The sequence below is a fragment of the Apium graveolens genome, chromosome 11 (assembly GCF_009905375.1).
Source record: "Apium graveolens cultivar Ventura chromosome 11, ASM990537v1, whole genome shotgun sequence".
NCBI lineage: Eukaryota > Viridiplantae > Streptophyta > Magnoliopsida > Apiales > Apiaceae > Apium > Apium graveolens.
In genome coordinates, this window is record NC_133657.1 from 204,497 (window position 1) to 224,198 (window position 19,702).

General features: G+C 34.0%; 1 protein-coding gene and 1 pseudogene across 1 annotated transcript; one reads left to right on the forward strand and one right to left on the reverse strand.

The window, feature by feature from the left end:
• Positions 1-2,504: 2,504 nt before the first annotated feature.
• LOC141697500 (F-box protein At3g07870-like) lies at positions 2,505-3,722 on the forward strand. The gene has a single exon (XM_074501906.1). The coding sequence runs from the start codon at positions 2,505-2,507 to the stop codon at positions 3,720-3,722; it is 1,218 nt and encodes a 405-aa protein (XP_074358007.1).
• A 2,060-nt stretch (positions 3,723-5,782) lies between these two features.
• Positions 5,783-11,095, reverse strand: LOC141698183 (probably inactive leucine-rich repeat receptor-like protein kinase At5g48380; annotated as a pseudogene).
• Between the last annotated feature and the right edge of the window lie 8,607 nt (positions 11,096-19,702).

A 19,702-nucleotide genomic window follows, 5' to 3' on the forward strand; every position in this document is an offset into this window, starting at 1 on the left:
TATGACAAGAAACACACATTATACATATAAAACCGAATTTGTGATTTTTTAAACATATAAATATTCCACCTACTCATGTAATTAATTTTAAAAATAAATTAAGTGCTTGATATCGCTAAATAACTGAACCAACTCACATGAAATTATGTAAATTAGATATTTGAAATAAATAATATAATTGAGTTTGAAAAAAAATCATATCCTAAACCTAATTATTTCGTATTGGACTGGTCAATATCATGAAAATTGTAGTAAATTATTTGTCTTCCAAATTTTCTTTGTAAGTTACGAAGCATAAAGTATTATTTTTTCGCAATTCAAACCAAATTATTATAAGTATCCAAGCGTAATGTGTTAATTTTTGCTTCTCAATTATTCAGACCAAATTTACCGTTTATTTTTATTAATAATGTACCAGTGAAAATTTAATTTTTTTAATTTGCTAACCTTAAAATGTGTTGTAACAATAATTCTTGGGGTTAATGAGAATCGAATATATTATATCAATTTTAGTTATTTTGATTGACGAGTAATTATTATCTAAAAAATCTAGAAGGATGTATTAAATATAAACTTTAGATGACCGATAATAATCCATATTTTGAAAATTTTACACGTCTTTTGCGGCCTGGATTGTTGAAGAATATTAACGTATTAACTTCTCAAGCATCAAAGATTAGCTATATTTTGTTCTTCACAAGTTCTTTTTATGTTTGCAGAGATATGGAAAATTGAAGTTATTCCTTCAAATTTCAGTTTTTATAAAATTTGGATATAGTTCAAAATAAAAAACTGGAAAAATAGAGAACACGGTTTTCCGTGTTTTCCAAATTATAACTACATATGTGAAAAGTGTGGAAAACAACATTTTGATATTTTCTAAATCTAGAAAAGTGATAAACACGACTTCTCGTTAAACACCTAACCCACTTAAATACTTACCACACAAACATTTTTAGTTTTTTATCTTTTTAAATTTATATGATCAATTTACAATTTTGTAAGTTTACTTTAAAAGTTAACAAAAAAATATAGTAAACAACCAATATACTACTAATTTAACTTATGAACCTTATAATTTTTTTATAATCTAATATGATATTTTTAAATTAAGGATAATACATATTTGTATTAAAAATTTCAGAATAGTTTAATTTTTAACAAATATTTTGTAATTTGATTAATATTAAAATTTACATTATAAGAGAAAGCTTAATAATATTATAACTAAGAACTTATATGTTTGAAAAATAAAGAAGAAACTCTTGATTACAACTTAGTTATGAGTTATTTCGTATAAGATTCTTTAAAAATTTTGTATATAATTATTAATTGAAATATTTAATAAAAGCTACAAAATCTTTATATATTTAGAGTCATATAATTAGAAAGTTTCATTATTCAACCTATTTTAAAAGACTGCTTTTATACTTTATTTGTCATCTTTAATTATATTTTATGTAAAGAAATCTTTTAAACATGTTAAAAAAATACGTATATACAATTAAAATGTGAAACGTTAAAATTATTTTATTAGTTGCTCTTCTATATATTTACTAAAATTATCTTGTCATCTATATTATGTTTTTAAGAAGACAAAAAACTGACCATGTATTATTTTAGCATTTGGAACATATTCTCTCAATTTTCAACTGTTTTCTTAGAAATGAAAATTTCAGAAAATTTTAGAAAAACAGAAAAATGGAAAATGTCTGAATCATACAATTTACCTTCATTGTAAAAAATAATACCCCCATCCTTCCCAATTTTATCACTTCTGAAAAAATGTTCGGCACATATTTTTAAGATAGATAGAAAATATAGTTTTATAATTTTTTTTATATATTTTTTTCTGAAAAAAAGTTTAAACATTCTATTTTAATTCAGAAAAAATATTTTTTTTAAAAATGATAGAACTTATATTCAAATGTATGTCAAACACTCTCTCAAAAAACGATAATAATCGGGAGATACGTGCAGTTCAAATTCAAAACCGATAGAGACACAAAAAGTAGCTACATGGAGTATATAAGGTGGTTGAATAAAAGGACAAACTTATGCAAAAAAATACAAACTTAAATTTAGTGTAATCTCGGTTTTCGTGCATAACGGTTTGAAAATAGTGAAAAAGATATCTCTAAATTTATTCTTAACGCAAGATATAATAAATTGAAAAACGATACAAATACAAAAAGTAGCTGCTGGAATATATAAGGTGGTTGAATAAAAGGACAAACTTACTCATAAAAATACAAACTTAAATATAATGTCATCTCCGTTTCTGTGCGTAACAGATTGAAAATAGTGGAAAAGATATCTCTAAATTTATTGTTATTGCAAGATCTAATTAAATTGTTCCATCTTTTTGATTAAATAATAAAATCTTATACAATCTTAAAGAGATTATCTTAAACTTTTTTAACCATAAATAGGACTTGATTGTTCCTGGGTCTGTCCACAAATTAGTCTGTCTTTCGAGCACAAAAATAAAAATTACAGTAGAAATGAGGGCCGCGAAGGAAGTGAATTTGATAGACGCACTGCCAATTGGACTCCTTTTGTCCATCTTAGCCTTGCTTCCAGTTTCATCCATCCATGCATGCAGGTGTGTATGCAAATTCTTCAAAACACTCATCTCAGATGAATATTACACCACAATTTGCATTGATTCCCCATTTACCACCATTGTGTTCGACAATCCTTCTGGGGTTCACTTGCTTGAGTTGGCAAACGGATATCGTAAGTCTTATATATCTCGATTTCCCAGACAGACCAAAGTCATCGGATCTTGTAATGGTTTGCTTTGTTTGTCGGTTTTAGCTAATCATAACGATACTTTCATACTAGATAGAGATCCTAGTCATATACATTTGCTAGATAGGTTTGTTGTAGTGTGCAATCCAATTTTGGGACAGTATTATAGCCTTCCAAAACTCAAAATCGAGTCTGAGAATCCTCTCAGTACTTTTAATCAAGAGGTTTACGGGTTTGGTTTTGGGTCACGTTCTCGTTCCTACAAGGTTCTGAGAATTTCAACAAGAAGGAATCCGCCACACCTAATTTATAAAAAAAGAGCAGAGGCTGAGATTATTACTGTTGGGACTGATCACCATAAATGGAGAAGTGTGGGATATCTCCCCTACCCAAGCAATCAGGAAATTATTGCTGCTGCTACCTTGGAAGGAGCTTTTCATTGGCTGTTTGATAACGAGTTGCAAAACATCACATCTCTCATTGCATTTAACATTGAGGAAGAGCGTCACTATCAGATCCCGATTCCTTCTAATATCAAAAACTGCAAGGTTATGAGCGTTGGGGTGTTCCGCGAGTGTCTCTGTGTGTTTGATAACTCCGTTTCTGGCCAATTTAGCATATGGTCGATGAAGAAATATGGAGTGCTGGAGTCTTGGACTTTAGACTGCAATTTCATCGCCTCGATTCCCGGTGGACTGAATGCTTCCGCGTTGTACCCCATAGCACTTCTGAAGGATGGATCGGTTTTGATGAAGTCTGAGAGTGGTAATTTCTATACTTACCATCAAAAGAACAAGATATTTACCAACTTTGAGACTGGTGACCTGAGGGTGCTGGATGATTTCAAGGGTCACATACTTCACTCATCAAATTTCCGTCAAGAAGTTATGTTGGAAACTGGATGTTTGAATTTAGAGGAGTCGGTAGAGGCCCTGGTCACTTCAGCTAGGTATAACTGGAGTCGATAGAGGGCTATTGGGAAGTATGATGTATTTTTGTACTAGCCATATTGAGCAAACCTTGTCGTAGTTCTGAACTTTTAAGTAAAATCTAATTGATATAAATTAATGATTGCTTTAAACTGAGATGTTGATGAATTATCATTTTTCCAATATTTTTGAGAGAAACTTCCTTTCAAATATTCAATGTCAGCAGGTTGTTTATATGATTTGTTCAGCTTCTTGTTGACGTATCTGTCTACTCAATTTCAGATACTGAACTGAAACATTTGAGGTAAGTTAACAAAAGCACACAGAAGACACTAAGAGTTGTTGTCTTGGTGCAGTACGCATTAGCTATGACTTTAAACCATCCATCAAACTCAACTGGTTAACTTAGGAACTATGCATTTTATATTGGATCAACTCCAGCAATCTGTCAAACAGTGAAGAATTCATCCTGCTTAGCATTTCAAGTTGTTCAGGTTCCAAATCAAGACTTCCCCAGACCTACAGTAGTATGGAATGTTTAAAACCTAGTTAATTATGCTTATAACCCTGGGGTGACATCGACTTTCGTTAGCCACCCTGTGTTTATAGCCCTAGCAGTCTTAGATGGTTATAACTTATAAATGCTTATATTCTGGGTGTGTTTATGTGTATATTAACTTATTTAAGTACTCTATAAGATCTAGCTAGATCGACACATCCAACATTCCAAACATATGTTTTTTCGACTGCTCAACACCTCCGATGAAGATGCGAATCTCAGCAGTTCAGAAACACATCATAAGCACTCTAAAGTATTCGTCAACTGCAAAGTGTATGCAATGTTTGTCGCTGTGCATGTCACTAGCAGCAATGCAGCAGGAACACTTAATATATATACTGTATCTGTAATTTTGTTACAAACTAAAATAGTCATCAATTTTTCCTTCTCATCTTTCTTTTTGATGGCTTCCAACGGAATAAATACGTTGAGAATAAGTCAAAATTGACATCGAGAAAGATGAGAAGTAAAGAGACCGATATATATAGATGAATAACATATATGGATAATCTTTAATTTTGTTTGATCATTGATTTTGAAGTAGTGAAGTCATAGTATAAACTACTTGACATGGGGCTTTTTAATTATGGTAACTAAAAAATTGGAATCTGGATAAAAGTAAAATCCTCATTTTTCAAATTTATTTCCATACCATAGTCGTATACACAGGAAAGCAAATTCTTGTTGTCCGAAAGGCAGTAATATCAGCTTCTACGTTGAATATGGAGCCAAACACATGCAATGGAGAGAGAAGCAACCCATAGCTCAACCAGTTCACTGCACAGAGAAATAGACCATTTCTCCATCTGAAATGGCAAAAGATTCAAAAATTAAGACAGAGGTGCAGGGTGCAAAGACCTAGTATTTGCCTAATTGGAATTTAATATGCAGACGGGAGAACTTATTTAATCGGTAGCAAGGATACGATGAACATGAGCACTGCTAATGTATAAGCTTTTGAGACCCACAATTACAAGGGTTAAATCACTCTTCCAAAACCGAATAAATAATGAGTTCAATTCATTATGTAAAATAATCTCAGGCACCCACCCTTAATTGGTTGTGATGATTTTCTGGAAGAGAAAGAGAGAAGGATTAGTTGAACTTGACTATAGGCAACAGTCGTCCAAGTCGTTCAAGTGCATAATAAACTAAACATGAACTATCGTAACTATAAGCGGTTAACAGAAAAGCACAGTTTCACAATTTCAAATTCCCAATTAACTTTAAAGTTTAAATCAACTACTATTATCAACAAATACCAAACCAGATATCTAGCTCGATGAATAGATTATTTAAAAAGCTGCATCCAGCATCGCATCCAATGAGAACAACAAACTTGGCCAATATAGTTGATTGATGCAAGGAAGGTAGTTCTTTGAAAACGCAAAAATAGACCGAGATAATATAGAGAAATCGGCAAAATTTACTTACTAATATAAACATAGATTGAAAAAGGAGAAAAAATAAAATTACATCTACACATAGATTAGGTGGAGAATCTTAGTTTTTACCATGTCTCTATTACACAAACCTTTTATTAGTGTTTCTCTTTGACTTCTTGGACAACAATAAGTTCTTCAAAAGCAGCATCACCCCCGGTATCTGATAGCACTCAAAATATCATCTTTAGATTTAAAATTGTATCTTTCACCAACAGCTCTAAGAAGCTGGTATACTTCAAACATAGTTGGTCTCTCTTTCGGACCTGGAATCACACAGTCACATGCAACCTTAAGAAACTGGAAAAGTTCACTCTCATAACCTTTTCCAAGCAATGGCTTGTCAATGGCATCTTGAAGCTTGGAGTCTATGAAAGATCTGTAATCCATTCAGCTAAGCTTCCTTTAAAGCCTTCTGGGGCTTTAGCAATATGAATAGGTCTCTCCCCTGTGACCAACTCAAGAAGCACTACTCCAAAACTGTATATGTCACCTTTTTGTGTGGCCACGAGAGTTCATGCATACTCAGGAGCAACATAACCCAAATCCCCAAACTCACCATTCACAAAAGTACTTAAATGAGTGTCGACTGGATTCATGAGCCTCACGAGACCAAAATCAGTAATTTTGGGCTCACATTCAACATCTAGCAAGACGCATTTAGAACCTATGTTCCGGTGAATGATGCGAGGATTGCAGCTTTGGTGGAGCCGGGCAAATCGTTTGGCTGCCTGAATACCAATTTTGAGCCTTAGAGGCCACTCCAAAATTTTATCACCATCACCAACAAAATGCAACTTATCATGGAGAGTACCATTAGGCATGTACTTATAAATGAGTAGCCTTTTCTTCTTAGCCACGCAAAAACCAAGAAGAGGGACCAAATTACGGTGTTTTACCTTTCCCAGAGTTTCCATCTCTGACTCAAATTCTTTCTCTGGATGCTGAGTATCCTGCAACCTTTTCACCATAAGGGAATTGCCATCTTCAAGCACTGCTTTGTATACCATCCCTGTTCTCCCGGTACCAATTATATTATCTTTGCTGAAGTTATTAGTAGCCTTCATGAGATCACTTAATCTCATTTTTGAAATAGACTTCTCGAACAGAGAAAAGCTGAAAATTGCAAAGGTACTAATAATTAATGCAAAATAAAATAAGCGACTAAAAGGAGAGTCACGAAATTTTTAAAAACAGGAAAATATCAAAAACAGAATCATTAGAATATAATTCTACAATGATCATGATTGCCTCACCTGGATTCCTTTTGCACCTTTGAGACTCTTTGCCCATTTATTTCCATCGGGGTCATCGTCCTTTCGACGGAAAAAGAATATCAAACTTACGCCTACCAGTAATGCTGCAACAACCACTCCTCCAACAGCTGCTGCAGCAACGACTGCATTATTACTTTTCTTTCGAGAGCCTTTACAAACAGGCAAAGGCTTTCCACAGAGCCTTGGATTACCTACATAACTATCGGCTAAGACGACTCAATCCTTAAATTGTGGAACTTGCCCACTCAAGCGATTGTTTGTCACAGTAAACGTTTTAATTCGACCAAGCTGACCAAGTTCTGGAGGAATCTGACCCGAGAGCTGGTTCTTGTCTAGCTTAAACACATTCAGATAACAACAATTTGCAAGGTTTGCCGGTATTGTTCCGGATAAACTGTTGGAGGAGAGATCTAGATTTGTAACAAATGGGAGGAGTTTAGAGATATCTGTTGGAATAGTTCCAATGAGCTCATTACTTGAAAGATCTACTCCAGTCACCGATGTACAATCTACAACACCAAGTGGGAACTCACCTTTGAGCCCCATATCTGAAAGCTTTATATTCAAGACCCTATTTTCATTTTCATGCCAACACTCAATTCCATTAAATTTACAGATAAGCCATCGGTGTTATTATTAAAATTCCAATTGTACAAGCTGTTCACAGGATCTTTCATAGAGTCTTTTATAGATCTTAAGCAGTTAACGTCACTCTGAGCACCATAGCTAATATCGATAATAAAGAACCACCGGATAAAGATGCCAATACAAACAACATGGGCTCTGCTAGTAAGTTCCATCCTCATTAAGCAAAAAACTTTACTTCAAAAATCTAATGACTTAGGGTTGTTGCTTCTGACATGCCATAGCTGCATGGTAATCTATAAAACAATAAATAATTTAAACTTAAAAGAGGAATCACAAAAAACAAAACCGCTATGTTCCTTTATTCCAAATATGAACCGTGGAGAACACAAATTTGACTAACATAACTAAGAAACATGCGAAGTGCCAACTTCCAACTAAAGATACTTACTTATGAATAATACATACTATATACTAATACAATCTACAAAGTCACCATTCCGGGAAAAATATTCATCACCCAATATGTTAATTTTCCCGTGAACAAAAAGTCAAAAAACACAAGGAAAATAACCTCAGAGGTTATAACAGAAAATTGCAAAGATTGTTTTCTAAATCATAGAGGCAAAATTGGGGGAAAGTGAACTGACACCTCAAAAACATCCTTATCATATTCGAGAGCTATTTTTTTGCCCCAGCATACATGAAATCAGATCACTAAACTATTCAGCCATTATTAGACAATTAATCAGCTAAAAACAAGCACAAGAAGCTACTAGTAATCAGTTGTATAATTACTGGATCTTTCATCTCAATAAACAAAAAGCCAAAAAGCAATTCACATGAAACATGAAAAATTGAAACTTTATGAAAGATGAACTAAAGATAACATGTTGAAAATACCCCACCTCAGAAATCATATCTCCAGCAGCTCAATACAATTAAAAACCATAACTTTCTTAAAATTGTATAAAAAATAGTATACACTATTTTTCTGAAAATATAGATATTCAGTTGGTCCTCAAAGGCAATGATCGGAAAGAGTAGAAACAAAGAAGATATACACTATGCTGTTTGTTCCAATATGATGAAGTCAGACTCTACTATATGATCGGAATTTTGTGGGTCAGTTAATATAGTGATCTCCCTTCTATAAGTGAAGCACTTGATGTGAAACCTAAAAATCTTGATAGCATGTAGATATCTCTTCCCGAAAACATCCTTTTTTCTAGAATTAAACTTGATACCTTTTCCGATATAATTTCCACTTAAATTACATCGGATGTTCATGGACAGCACCGTAAAAACCTTTAACTGGTTGTTTGCATGTAGTTTTCTCCTCAGAATTTTCCAGAATCGATTAGGATTCGGATTTCTAGTATATCAAAACTGAATCCAATTCAATTAGATCAAATTTGTCCATACATTATATTTCCCCGTAGGAATATTTTCTGACATTTTCTAATCCAGAAAAGAAGGAAAAAAATTGAATATTTAAATCTTTGGTTTAAATAAAAAATATTCAAAGGCATTACCCTCTTTCTTGTTCTCTCCATAAGCCCATGCCTAGATAGCTCAGAGACTATGACCATTGACCATATTCCGAATTCAGTGGTTTCAATAAGACTTTCTGTTGCCAAAGGGATATTAAATGAGTGGAATTGGGAAATGGATGGAAGGATAGATGGGGCGCCAGGGGATGAGCAAAAGAAATCATATGCAAGAATTATAGCATTTCGTGAAAAAAAATCTTTAGGCCATTTATTTCTTATCGGTCTCTCTCAACGAACTTCTTCACTTATTCATAATGATATCAGCAAATAAAGTAAGAGAGCTTATCTAATTGATACAACTAGCACTATCTGCAAAGATACATATTCCTATGGTAGAAAGAAATGCACAATGCAGAAAAAACTTGGTCAGCCAATGATAATGAAGTTTTAATGCTATCAGGAACTACTTAATCGATCAAAGAAAATGAGAGAAACTATCATCCTTTTCCATTAGAACTCATGCTTGTCAAGGTAAAACGACACTGGTAAGGGTGACCAAAGTCTCTCTGTCAATAGGTCCAAGGTAGAGCTCCAGAGCGAAATCAAGCTGGCCTAAAGGACCTAACAGTCCACTAAGACTTGCATGATGTCACCAATCTGATGTAACTATCAACTATAACTCCCAGAGTTAAGCTATACGCGGCCCACTAAATCTAGAGCACTAGTTACATACTTGACCCCCCAATCCAATCACTTTAGCGAATAACTCAACATGTTAACAGCCACATAAAAACAAAAATATGTGGATTAGATACTTGTAAGCTGAACTATGAGCAAGTTCATGCTTCGTTAAACAGCCACAAACTTCTTGAGTTTCATACTACTTCCATAATTTAAATATCCCATTTGAGGAATGTTACGCTAATAACTTCCCAGGATAACACAGATGACACTGAAAAACTCTATCAAGTACAGCCAAACTAAAAACTGACCTTGTCACAGAATTACATATTCTGTACATATAAATGATAGATTATCCAGTCATTTAAATTCCCTTGTATAAGAGTGGCTGTTAGTTTCCAAGTTCAATAACCGTGCTGGACAGTCACCCATCACAGCACACACGACACTGCATATCTAATCAGCTTATTACTTTTCCTCTTCTTTTAATCATCATTATTTTTAAGGCCTAGCTATCAAACTGCTAATATGAATTAAGATTATTATTGTGCAAGGTGGAAAAATACAGAGTGACACAATAACGGAAACAATTCAATAACAGTGATTGCAATTAATTTAAATGGCTTGACTATTAAAATTGGATAAACTTGAAGAGCCATTACCCTTTGACGTAGGTGATACCATTCTGCTCAATCCAAAAATTTGTTATGGTTGTATATGATAATATGATTCCAGCCGTTCAACTGATGCAAGAGGCGAATTACTGCTGAAAAACAATAGAAATGAGTTAAATAGTAAAACCAGATGACAGTAAAAGTATCCCATTAACTGTTAGCCAGTTGTATACACACATATTGATAATAAATAGAGGGCTAATTTAAACAAACAAATCTTGATTAAATCACAAATCAACAGTGATCAACTGAATGAACAACCTTTCAGGGGGATAACTAGACACACAAAACTTCCCATCCTACTCATTTCGCCCCTTTGATCCTATTCACAATATTCCGTTTCATTCTAATACATTCCATTCTCCCAGCGCATTGGACTGCTTGAGGATAACAACAATCACAGTTCTAAGCATATAAACAGGTAACAATAAATTAACAAACCCATATATCAAAGCAAGTAACAGAAGCAGATAAAATAAAACCAAATGATGGATCAAAAATCAACGCATGCATAAACAGATCCAAACAAATACATATATCCAAAAAAAAAACAAGCAGTTACACTTATTTAATCAAAGCTTCATCATCCTCTTGACACAATTCATCCTTCTTCTTCTCGGGCACCAGGTGATTAATCAATGCATCAAGACTAACATCTGCATGTCTAGATTTGATAACACTAAGCAAAGCACACTGCAAACAGTTCCTTCTCCGGTTATCCACAAGAAGGATAAAATGAAATGTATAAAACATTTCCCAAACAAACAAAATGATCATGATCTTAATCATGATGCTCGTATACTCATAGCACTTATACGAGTTAGTGCCGAGAGCACCAAAGACTGCAAAAACTCCATGTGTCTCGTCTGTGATTTACCCACACAGATAAGTTTAAGAGCCCATAACAAATGGTTACAAAGTGTTTCCAATAATATTGAAAATAAAAGTTGCATGTGACAAATCAAGTATACTGATAGGCAACATAGATCAAAATGGTTAAGCAACAACATGGATCAAAGATGGCTGAGCAAAAATTAACAAGTGTACATATACACTTAACAAAATAAAATTTGATAAGATAAATATGATGGTACAATAAGTACAGGGAATAAAATATATTTTAAATGAAGAGAGAATGAAAGATACTCAATGAGTCTAAATTATTAAATCACTACTTAGCTCCAAATCAACCTCCAAACCAATCTATAATATCAACACAAATATAATTTATAAACGCCAAACTCTAAAACCCACTAAAAAGTAAGCTAACAAAATTATAATATTTTATACAGCTACCACAACTAATACTGATTATCACCATCTCATGCTAGAGTAGTATAAACATATAACTAACAAATAATCTGAATAATATACAAGCTGGTTTACAAAATATAAAAGATATTTTATTAATTTATAAAAGTAATGTAGAAAACTTTAAATATATGACTTTATAAAAGTAGACAAACTTAAATTATACATTAATATAACACATTAAATTGTAAAAACAATTTAAGAAAATGATAAAAATAAATATAGCATGCTCTCTGTCTATCAACACATACCGACAATATTTATCAAATCCACCTCTCACACGTTAGTACTACAACAGTACTTACAAAATTTAAATTATTAATTAATAACATATTGGTAAAAAAAAGTAACAAATATGTTATGAGGAAAATATAATAAGATTAACAAATGTAAACAATTTATAATTTTAGATAAACAAACAACCAACTGTTAATTACTAAACTTATTTAACAAAATATTTTGACTACATATCTCCTGTAAAATAAAATACTATGCATATCATTAGTCCTGCAAATACATATTTTGTCAATTTTAATAAATTTCAATAAACTAAATCTTGTAAAAATAGATTTTATTTTACAAATATTTTTACATATTAACAAACTAGCATAATATAACATGATAATATTGTGAACAACTCACACACATAACTAGTAAATAATAATTAACAAAACTAGCCAGACACTAACAATATTAAAATGTACCATATCATCCACTTAATAAAATGTAAAAAAAAAACCTGAGAATCATATAATTTCTTAAACCAACTTAATGACATAAAAATTAAAAACAAAAACAACAGGAACATGACTAATTAAAATACTACTAATTAAACATCTTGTAGCCAATACAAATAACAATTAATCAATTAAATCAATTAAACATGCATTAAACAATAATCTAACACAATATATAAACACATAAACAAATAATATAATATTTTGATAAAACTTACCTGAATTTAGAGCCTGATTTAATATGTAAAAAAAATGTGTACAAATAATTATAAACCTGAAAATAAAATGATTAATATTAGTATACAATATAAATAGTAATCATCTTAAATTACATAATTAAATTTTAAATAAACCTCCTCAAGATGTACACTTCTTTGAAAGTTTTGGCCGACCTAGCTATCTTTCTCCTCCTTTTGATCTTTAATAACCCAAAAATCTATTTCTCCTTCTCTTAATCTTTAATAACCCAATATTTTAACAGTGACACTCCAGTTAGCTCTTCTCTGACCTTCTTGCACATGTAGATCCAAAGCTTCCTTTCTTATGCACCAACTTTTCTATCTCACTCATAAGTTATATAATATAACTATTTTTCCATTTTGTTAGCTATCGCTCTAAGATGAGTTCTTTTTGTGTGTGAAAGCACTAACAGGGTGACTCTGTTTATATAATAAGTAGCTCAACAAACTATTAACTATCACCCGGTTTGACTCATATTCAAATTTTAAACAACTAAAAGATAGCTTACAAAATTCAAATTTTTAACAGCCTATTATCTACATAAAATATTATCCATAATTTTGAATTCTAAAATCAATTAATAAATATTTACTAAGTTATTGCACCAACAAAGTACCAAATAAAATATGGGGTGTTATATTCTTCCCTCCTTAAAATAATTTCGTCCTCGAAATTCTCGTGAAGTACCTGATTCGAAGAGGTACGGATATCTTGCACGAACTGAATCCTCGGTTTCCCAAGTGGCTTCCCGAACATCATGATTTTTCCATAAAACTTTAACAAAAGGGATCGTGTTCTTGCACAACACTCTCTCCTCCCTCGCCAATATAGCTTCAGCTTCTTCTTCACAAGACAAATCTTCACGAAATGCATCTAAGGGATACTGAACAACATGATTAGGATGATATACATACTTCCTCATAACCGATGCATGAACACATTGTGCACTCGTGACAATTGTGGCGGTAAAGCAACTCTATATGCCACAGCTCCAACCCTCTCAAGAATCTCAAAAGGTCCTATATACCTCAGACTTAGCTTACCCTTCTGACCAAATCGCTGAATGCCTCTATGAGGAGATACCTTAAGGAAGACCTTGTCTCCTACTTTAAATTCATATTCTCGCCTACCCTTATCAGCATAACTCTTCTGCCTAGATCGAGCTTGTTCAAGTCTTTCTGGAGCAACTGCTACCTTATCTGTAGTGACTTGGACTAGATCGGGACCTTCTAAAAGCTTCTCTCCTACTTCATTCCAATAAATAGGTGTTCTACACTTGCGCCCATATAGTGCCTCAAAAGGAGCCATACCAATGTTGCTCTGCCAACTGTTATTATAAGCAAATTCAACCAAAGGCAAATAATCATCCCAATTTCCATACCACTCTAATGCACATACTCGCAACATGTCCTCCAAGGTCTGAATTGTCCTCTCTGACTGCCCATCCGACTGTGGATGAAAAGCTGTGCTATAGTTCAACTTGGTGCCCCATGCCTTTTGAAATCCTTTCCAAAATCTTGAAGTGAATCTGGGATCTCTGTCGGACACAATCGAAACTGGAATCCCGTGTAGTCTAACAATCTCATTCCTGTATAATAGCGCTAAGCTCTCCAAGTTCATGTTCTCACAGATTGCCAAAAAGTGAGCAGATTTAGTGAGTCTGTCTACAATCACCCATATTGCATCATGTTTCTTAAAAGTCTTAGGCAGTTCTGTGACAAAATCCATGCAAATATTCTCCCACTTCCAAGAAGGTAACTCCAATGATTGTAATAAGCCACTTGGCCTCCGGTGCTCAATCTTCACCTGTTGACAAGTTAAACACTTCGAAAAAAAATCGGCAATATCTCGTTTCATGCCGCTCCACCAAAAGTGTTCCTTTAAATCTCGATACATCTTTGTCTCACCTGGATGAATAGAAAATGGTGATCTATGAGCCTCTTCCATCAATTCCTCCCTGAGTTCCTTGTTAGCAGGCACACATAGACGATTATATATCCATAGAATGCCATGATCATCAAAATGAAATCCTGGTTGCTTTTCAGGATCAATATTCTGGACAAAAGACCACAATTCTCCATCTCCATCCTGAGCTGCCTTAATCCTAGTGATAAGACTAGGCTCGACATGCAAACTTGCTACCATACCAACTGTATTCTGATGATAAAACTCCAAACCAAATTTCTCAATCTCACGTTGAAGAGGTTGTTCTTGCGTCACCAAAGCGGCCAAATTGCCAAAATCTTTCCAGCTTAAAGCATCTGCAACCTTATTAGCCTTGCCGGGATGATACTGAATGCTCATATCATAGTCTTTCAATAATTCAATCCATCGTCTTTGCCTCATATTAAGCTCCTTCTGCGTGAATATGTACTTCAAACTCTTATGGTCAGTAAAGATCTCACACTTATCACCATACAAATAGTGTCTCCATATCTTCAATGCAAAAATGACGGCTGCAAGCTCTAAGTCATGTGTCGGATAATTCACCTCGTGAGGCTTTAATTGTCTTGAAGCGTAGGCAATCACATTTCCATGTTGCATCAATACAAAGCCAAGTCCCTTCTTCGAAGCATCGCTATAAATCATATAGCCTCCCAATCCTGATGGTAGTGTCAATACTGGTGATGTCACAAGTCTCTTTTTCAATTCTTGAAAACTAGTCTCACACTCATCGGTCCATATGAACTTGTTGCTTTTTCGAGTCAACTGCGTCAATGGCATCGCAATTGTCGAAAAGCCTTCTACAAATCGGCGATAGTAGCCCGCGAGTCCCAAGAAACTCCTCACTTCCGTCACAGTGCTAGGTCTTGGCCAATTGGTAATAGCCTCAACCTTGGCTGGATCCACCTTGATTCCATCTGCTGATACAATATGTCCCAAAAATGCAACTTGATCAAGCCAAAATTCACACTTCTTGTATTTTGCATACAATTTGTTATTCCGTAGTATTTCCAACACAATTCGAAGATGCTCTTCATGTTCCTCCCTTGACTTTGAATACACCAATATATCATCAATAAACACAATCACAAACTTGTCCAGAAAATCCTTGAATACCCTGTTCATTAGGTCCATGAAAACTGCAGGTGCATTTGTCAATCCAAAAGACATAACAAGAAACTCGTAGTGTCCGTAACGAGTCCTGAATGTTGTCTTCGGAATATCACTTGCCTTCACTCTTAGTTGATGGTAACCTGACCGTAGATCAATCTTCGAAAAGTATTTTGCTCCTTGAAGCTGATCAAATAAGTCATCGATCCTCGGTAATGGATATCTATTCTTTACTGTGATTCGGTTCAACTCTCGATAATCAATACAGAGTCTCATCGAACCATCCTTCTTCTTCACAAATAGAACTGGTGCTCCCCAAGGTGAAACACTGGGTCTAATAAAACCCTTATCAAGTAACTCCTCCAGCTGTTCTTTCAGCTCTTGTAGCTCTAACAGAGCCATTCTATAAGGTGCCTTAGAAATAGGTTGTGCATCTGGTAACAAATCGATAGAAAATTCCACCTCTCTTTCTGGAGGAAGACCCTCCAAATCGTCGGGAAATACATCTGAAAACTCACAAACAACAAGAACATCTTCTAAGTCTGGCTGCACTTTGGACGTGTCAATCACATGAGCCAAAAATCCTTCACATCCATGAGCAATCATCTTCTTAGCCTTGATGGCCGAAATGAATTTTCCACAACCACTAGGCTTAGAACCCCGAAACACGAACTCGGGCGAATTGGAGTCGCCAAAAATTATTCTTTTTCCTGGACAATCAATTGTAGCTTTGTGTCGCTCCAACCAATCCATCCCCAGTATGATATCAAAGTCCCTCATCTGAATAGGTAAGAGATCTACAAGTAGTTCTCTATCGTCTACTCTAACTACACAATCAAGATACTGAGAATTTACAAGTATAGTTACACCCATAGGAGTGCCAACAGAAAAATCCGATATAAGTGCAGTGGATGCAATGTCTAATTGTTTAGCATAAGATGTAGAGACAAATGAATGTGTAGCTCCAGTATCAAATAAGACTATAGCATTTCCATTACCGACAGAAAGTGATCCTGAAATGGTACCTGGAGTACTTGCAGCATCTTTTGCAGTGATGGAAAACACACGACCGGAAGTCTTCTGGTTGCTTTTCTCTCCCTGATCCTTACGATCCCAAGGCTTCTTTGGTGGCATCTGACAGTCTCGAATAGTGTGACCCTTCTTTCCATAATTGAAGCATGCTCTAGTAGCCCAATAGCAAGTGCTTCCTTCATGCATCTTTCCACAATGCTCACACTTAGATGCTTCCTTATTTCCAGTTTGGTTGAAAGACCTCTTTTGCTCATTTCCTTGATTTCCATTCTTTTGCTAAAAATTCCGAGTATTATACCTCTGATCATTTGGTTTGAATCCACCTGAAGAACCACCATTTTTCTGAAATCCATGTCGACGCTCGGAAAAGTCATCTTCTCTTTTTCTTTTCTGATTTTGCATGTCTCGTTTCTTGAGAAAGTCAGCCTGATGAAGCTCTTGATCTCTGGCACTGTCAACCAAGGTGTCCATAGATGTATAGCGGTTAGAGATGATATGGTTGCAGATGGAATTCTTCGATGCCCACTTAAACTTCATGATTTTATCCGCTTCTGACCCAACCACAGATCTTACATAACCAGCTAACCTCTGAAATCTGACTTGAAAGTCTGCCACCGACTCATCATCTCTCTGAGTAATACTCTGATACTCCCTTACATATTCCTCACGTATGCTGGCTGGAAAATACCTCTGGTCAAACTGAGTTTTGAATACCTGCCAAGTAAGAGTATTTTCATAGCTAGGTGCATGCGACGCTACCACAGACTTCCACCAAGTATTAGCATCCCCCTCAAGATGATAAGTAGCAAATCGAGCCTTTTCCACCTCTGAACACTCCAAGACCCTGAAAATTTTCTCCATGTGATCTATCCAAGCTTCAGCATCCATGGGAGTCTTGGCCTCCTTAAAACAATTGGGTCTTTGCTTCATAAAACGATCAAACATAGTTTGACCATCTCGATCTTGCCCGTTAGCAGTGGGATTCTGTCCACGTTGAACTTCCCGCAACATCTCCATAAAAGTACTCCTATCCATAACAATCTGCTGATTATCATTCCCCCCAGTATTTCGACTACTGCTACCTCTTGCCATCCTGCACAAAATTTTATGAGTGCACAGACACATATATCACAAAATCATATCCAAAATCTTAAATCTACCCGTATGGAGTCAACCCAAAACTCACAGGTCAAATCCTAAAGGACAGTCTACAGAAACTATAACCTAAGCTCTGATACCAACGTTGTAACACCCCACTTAAACAAGTAGATGCTACACAAGCTAAGTCTTATTTATTAATGAAAGCAAAACAAGCTAAACATAATTTATTAAACTAATAAAAGTTCAAAATCTTCAAAATAAAGTTCTCTAACAAGATCCAAAATAATATGGAATAAAACATGTCCTTCACTTTATTTTCAACTAGATAACAAGCTAAAATCTGGGCAACACTCATCATACCCCCGCTTTACCCCCGACTACCTGTGGAAAGAAATAAATACTAGTGAGCCAAATGCCCAGTACGAATATATCATTAAAAGGTAAAACAAAAGAATATATTTGATTTTAATAATTAGCCAAAAAGATGAGTAATATGACAGTAATTATTTAGAAGCAAGGAACCAACTAATCCAAACAAAATCAAAGAAATGGCTGAGAACAAGTAAGGTGGGTACTAATAAGGGCATCTTATAAAACCTCTGCTCGCTAGTAAACACTAAGCAAAACACAGTGCAAACAGTTCCTTCTCCGGTTATCCACAAGAAGGATAAAATGAAATGTATAAAACATTTCCCAAACAAACAAAATGATCATGATCTTAATCATGCCTCATACCCCAGAGACATGCTCGTATACTCATAGCACTTATACGAGTTAGTGCCGAGAGCACCAAAGACTGCAAAAACTCCATGTGCCTTGTCTGTGATTTATCCACACAGATAAGTTTAAGAGCCCATAACAAATGGTTACAAAGTGTTTCCAATAATATTGAAAATAAAAGTTGCATGTGACAAATCAAGTATACTGATAGGCAACATAGATCAAAAGTGGTTAAGCAACAACATGGATCAAAGATGGCTGAGCAAAAATTAACAAGTGTACATATACACTTAACAAAATAAAATTTGATAAGATAAATATGATGGGACAATAAGTACAGGGGAAGAAAATATATTTTAAATGAAGAGAGAATGAAAGATACTCGTACCTGGAATGAGTCTAAATTATTAAATCACTACTTAGCTCCAAATCAACCTCCAAACCAATCTATAATATCAACACAAATATAATTTATAAACGCCAAACTCTAAAACCCACTAAAAAGTAAGCTAACAAAATTATAATATTTTATACAGCTACCACAACTAATACTGATTATCACCATCTCATGCTAGAGTAGTATAAACATATAACTAACAAATAATCTGAATAATATACAAGCTGGTTTACAAAATATAAAAGATATTTTATTAATTTATAAAAGTAATGTAGAAAACTTTAAATATATGACTTTATAAAAGTAGACAAACTTAAATTATACATTAATATAACACATTAAATTGTAAAAACAATTTAAGAAAATGATAAAAATAAATATAGCATGCTCTCTGTCTATCAACACATACCGACAATATTTATCAAATCCACCTCTCACACGTTAGTACTACAACAGTACTTACAAAATTTAAATTATTAATTAATAACATATTGGTAAAAAAAAAGTAACAAATATGTTATGAGGAAAATATAATAAGATTAACAAATGTAAACAATTTATAATTTTAGATAAACAAACAACCAACTGTTAATTACTAAACTTATTTAACAAAATATTTTGACTACATATCTCCTGTAAAATAAAATACTATGCATATCATTAGTCCTGCAAATACATATTTTGTCAATTTTAATAAATTTCAATAAACTAAATCT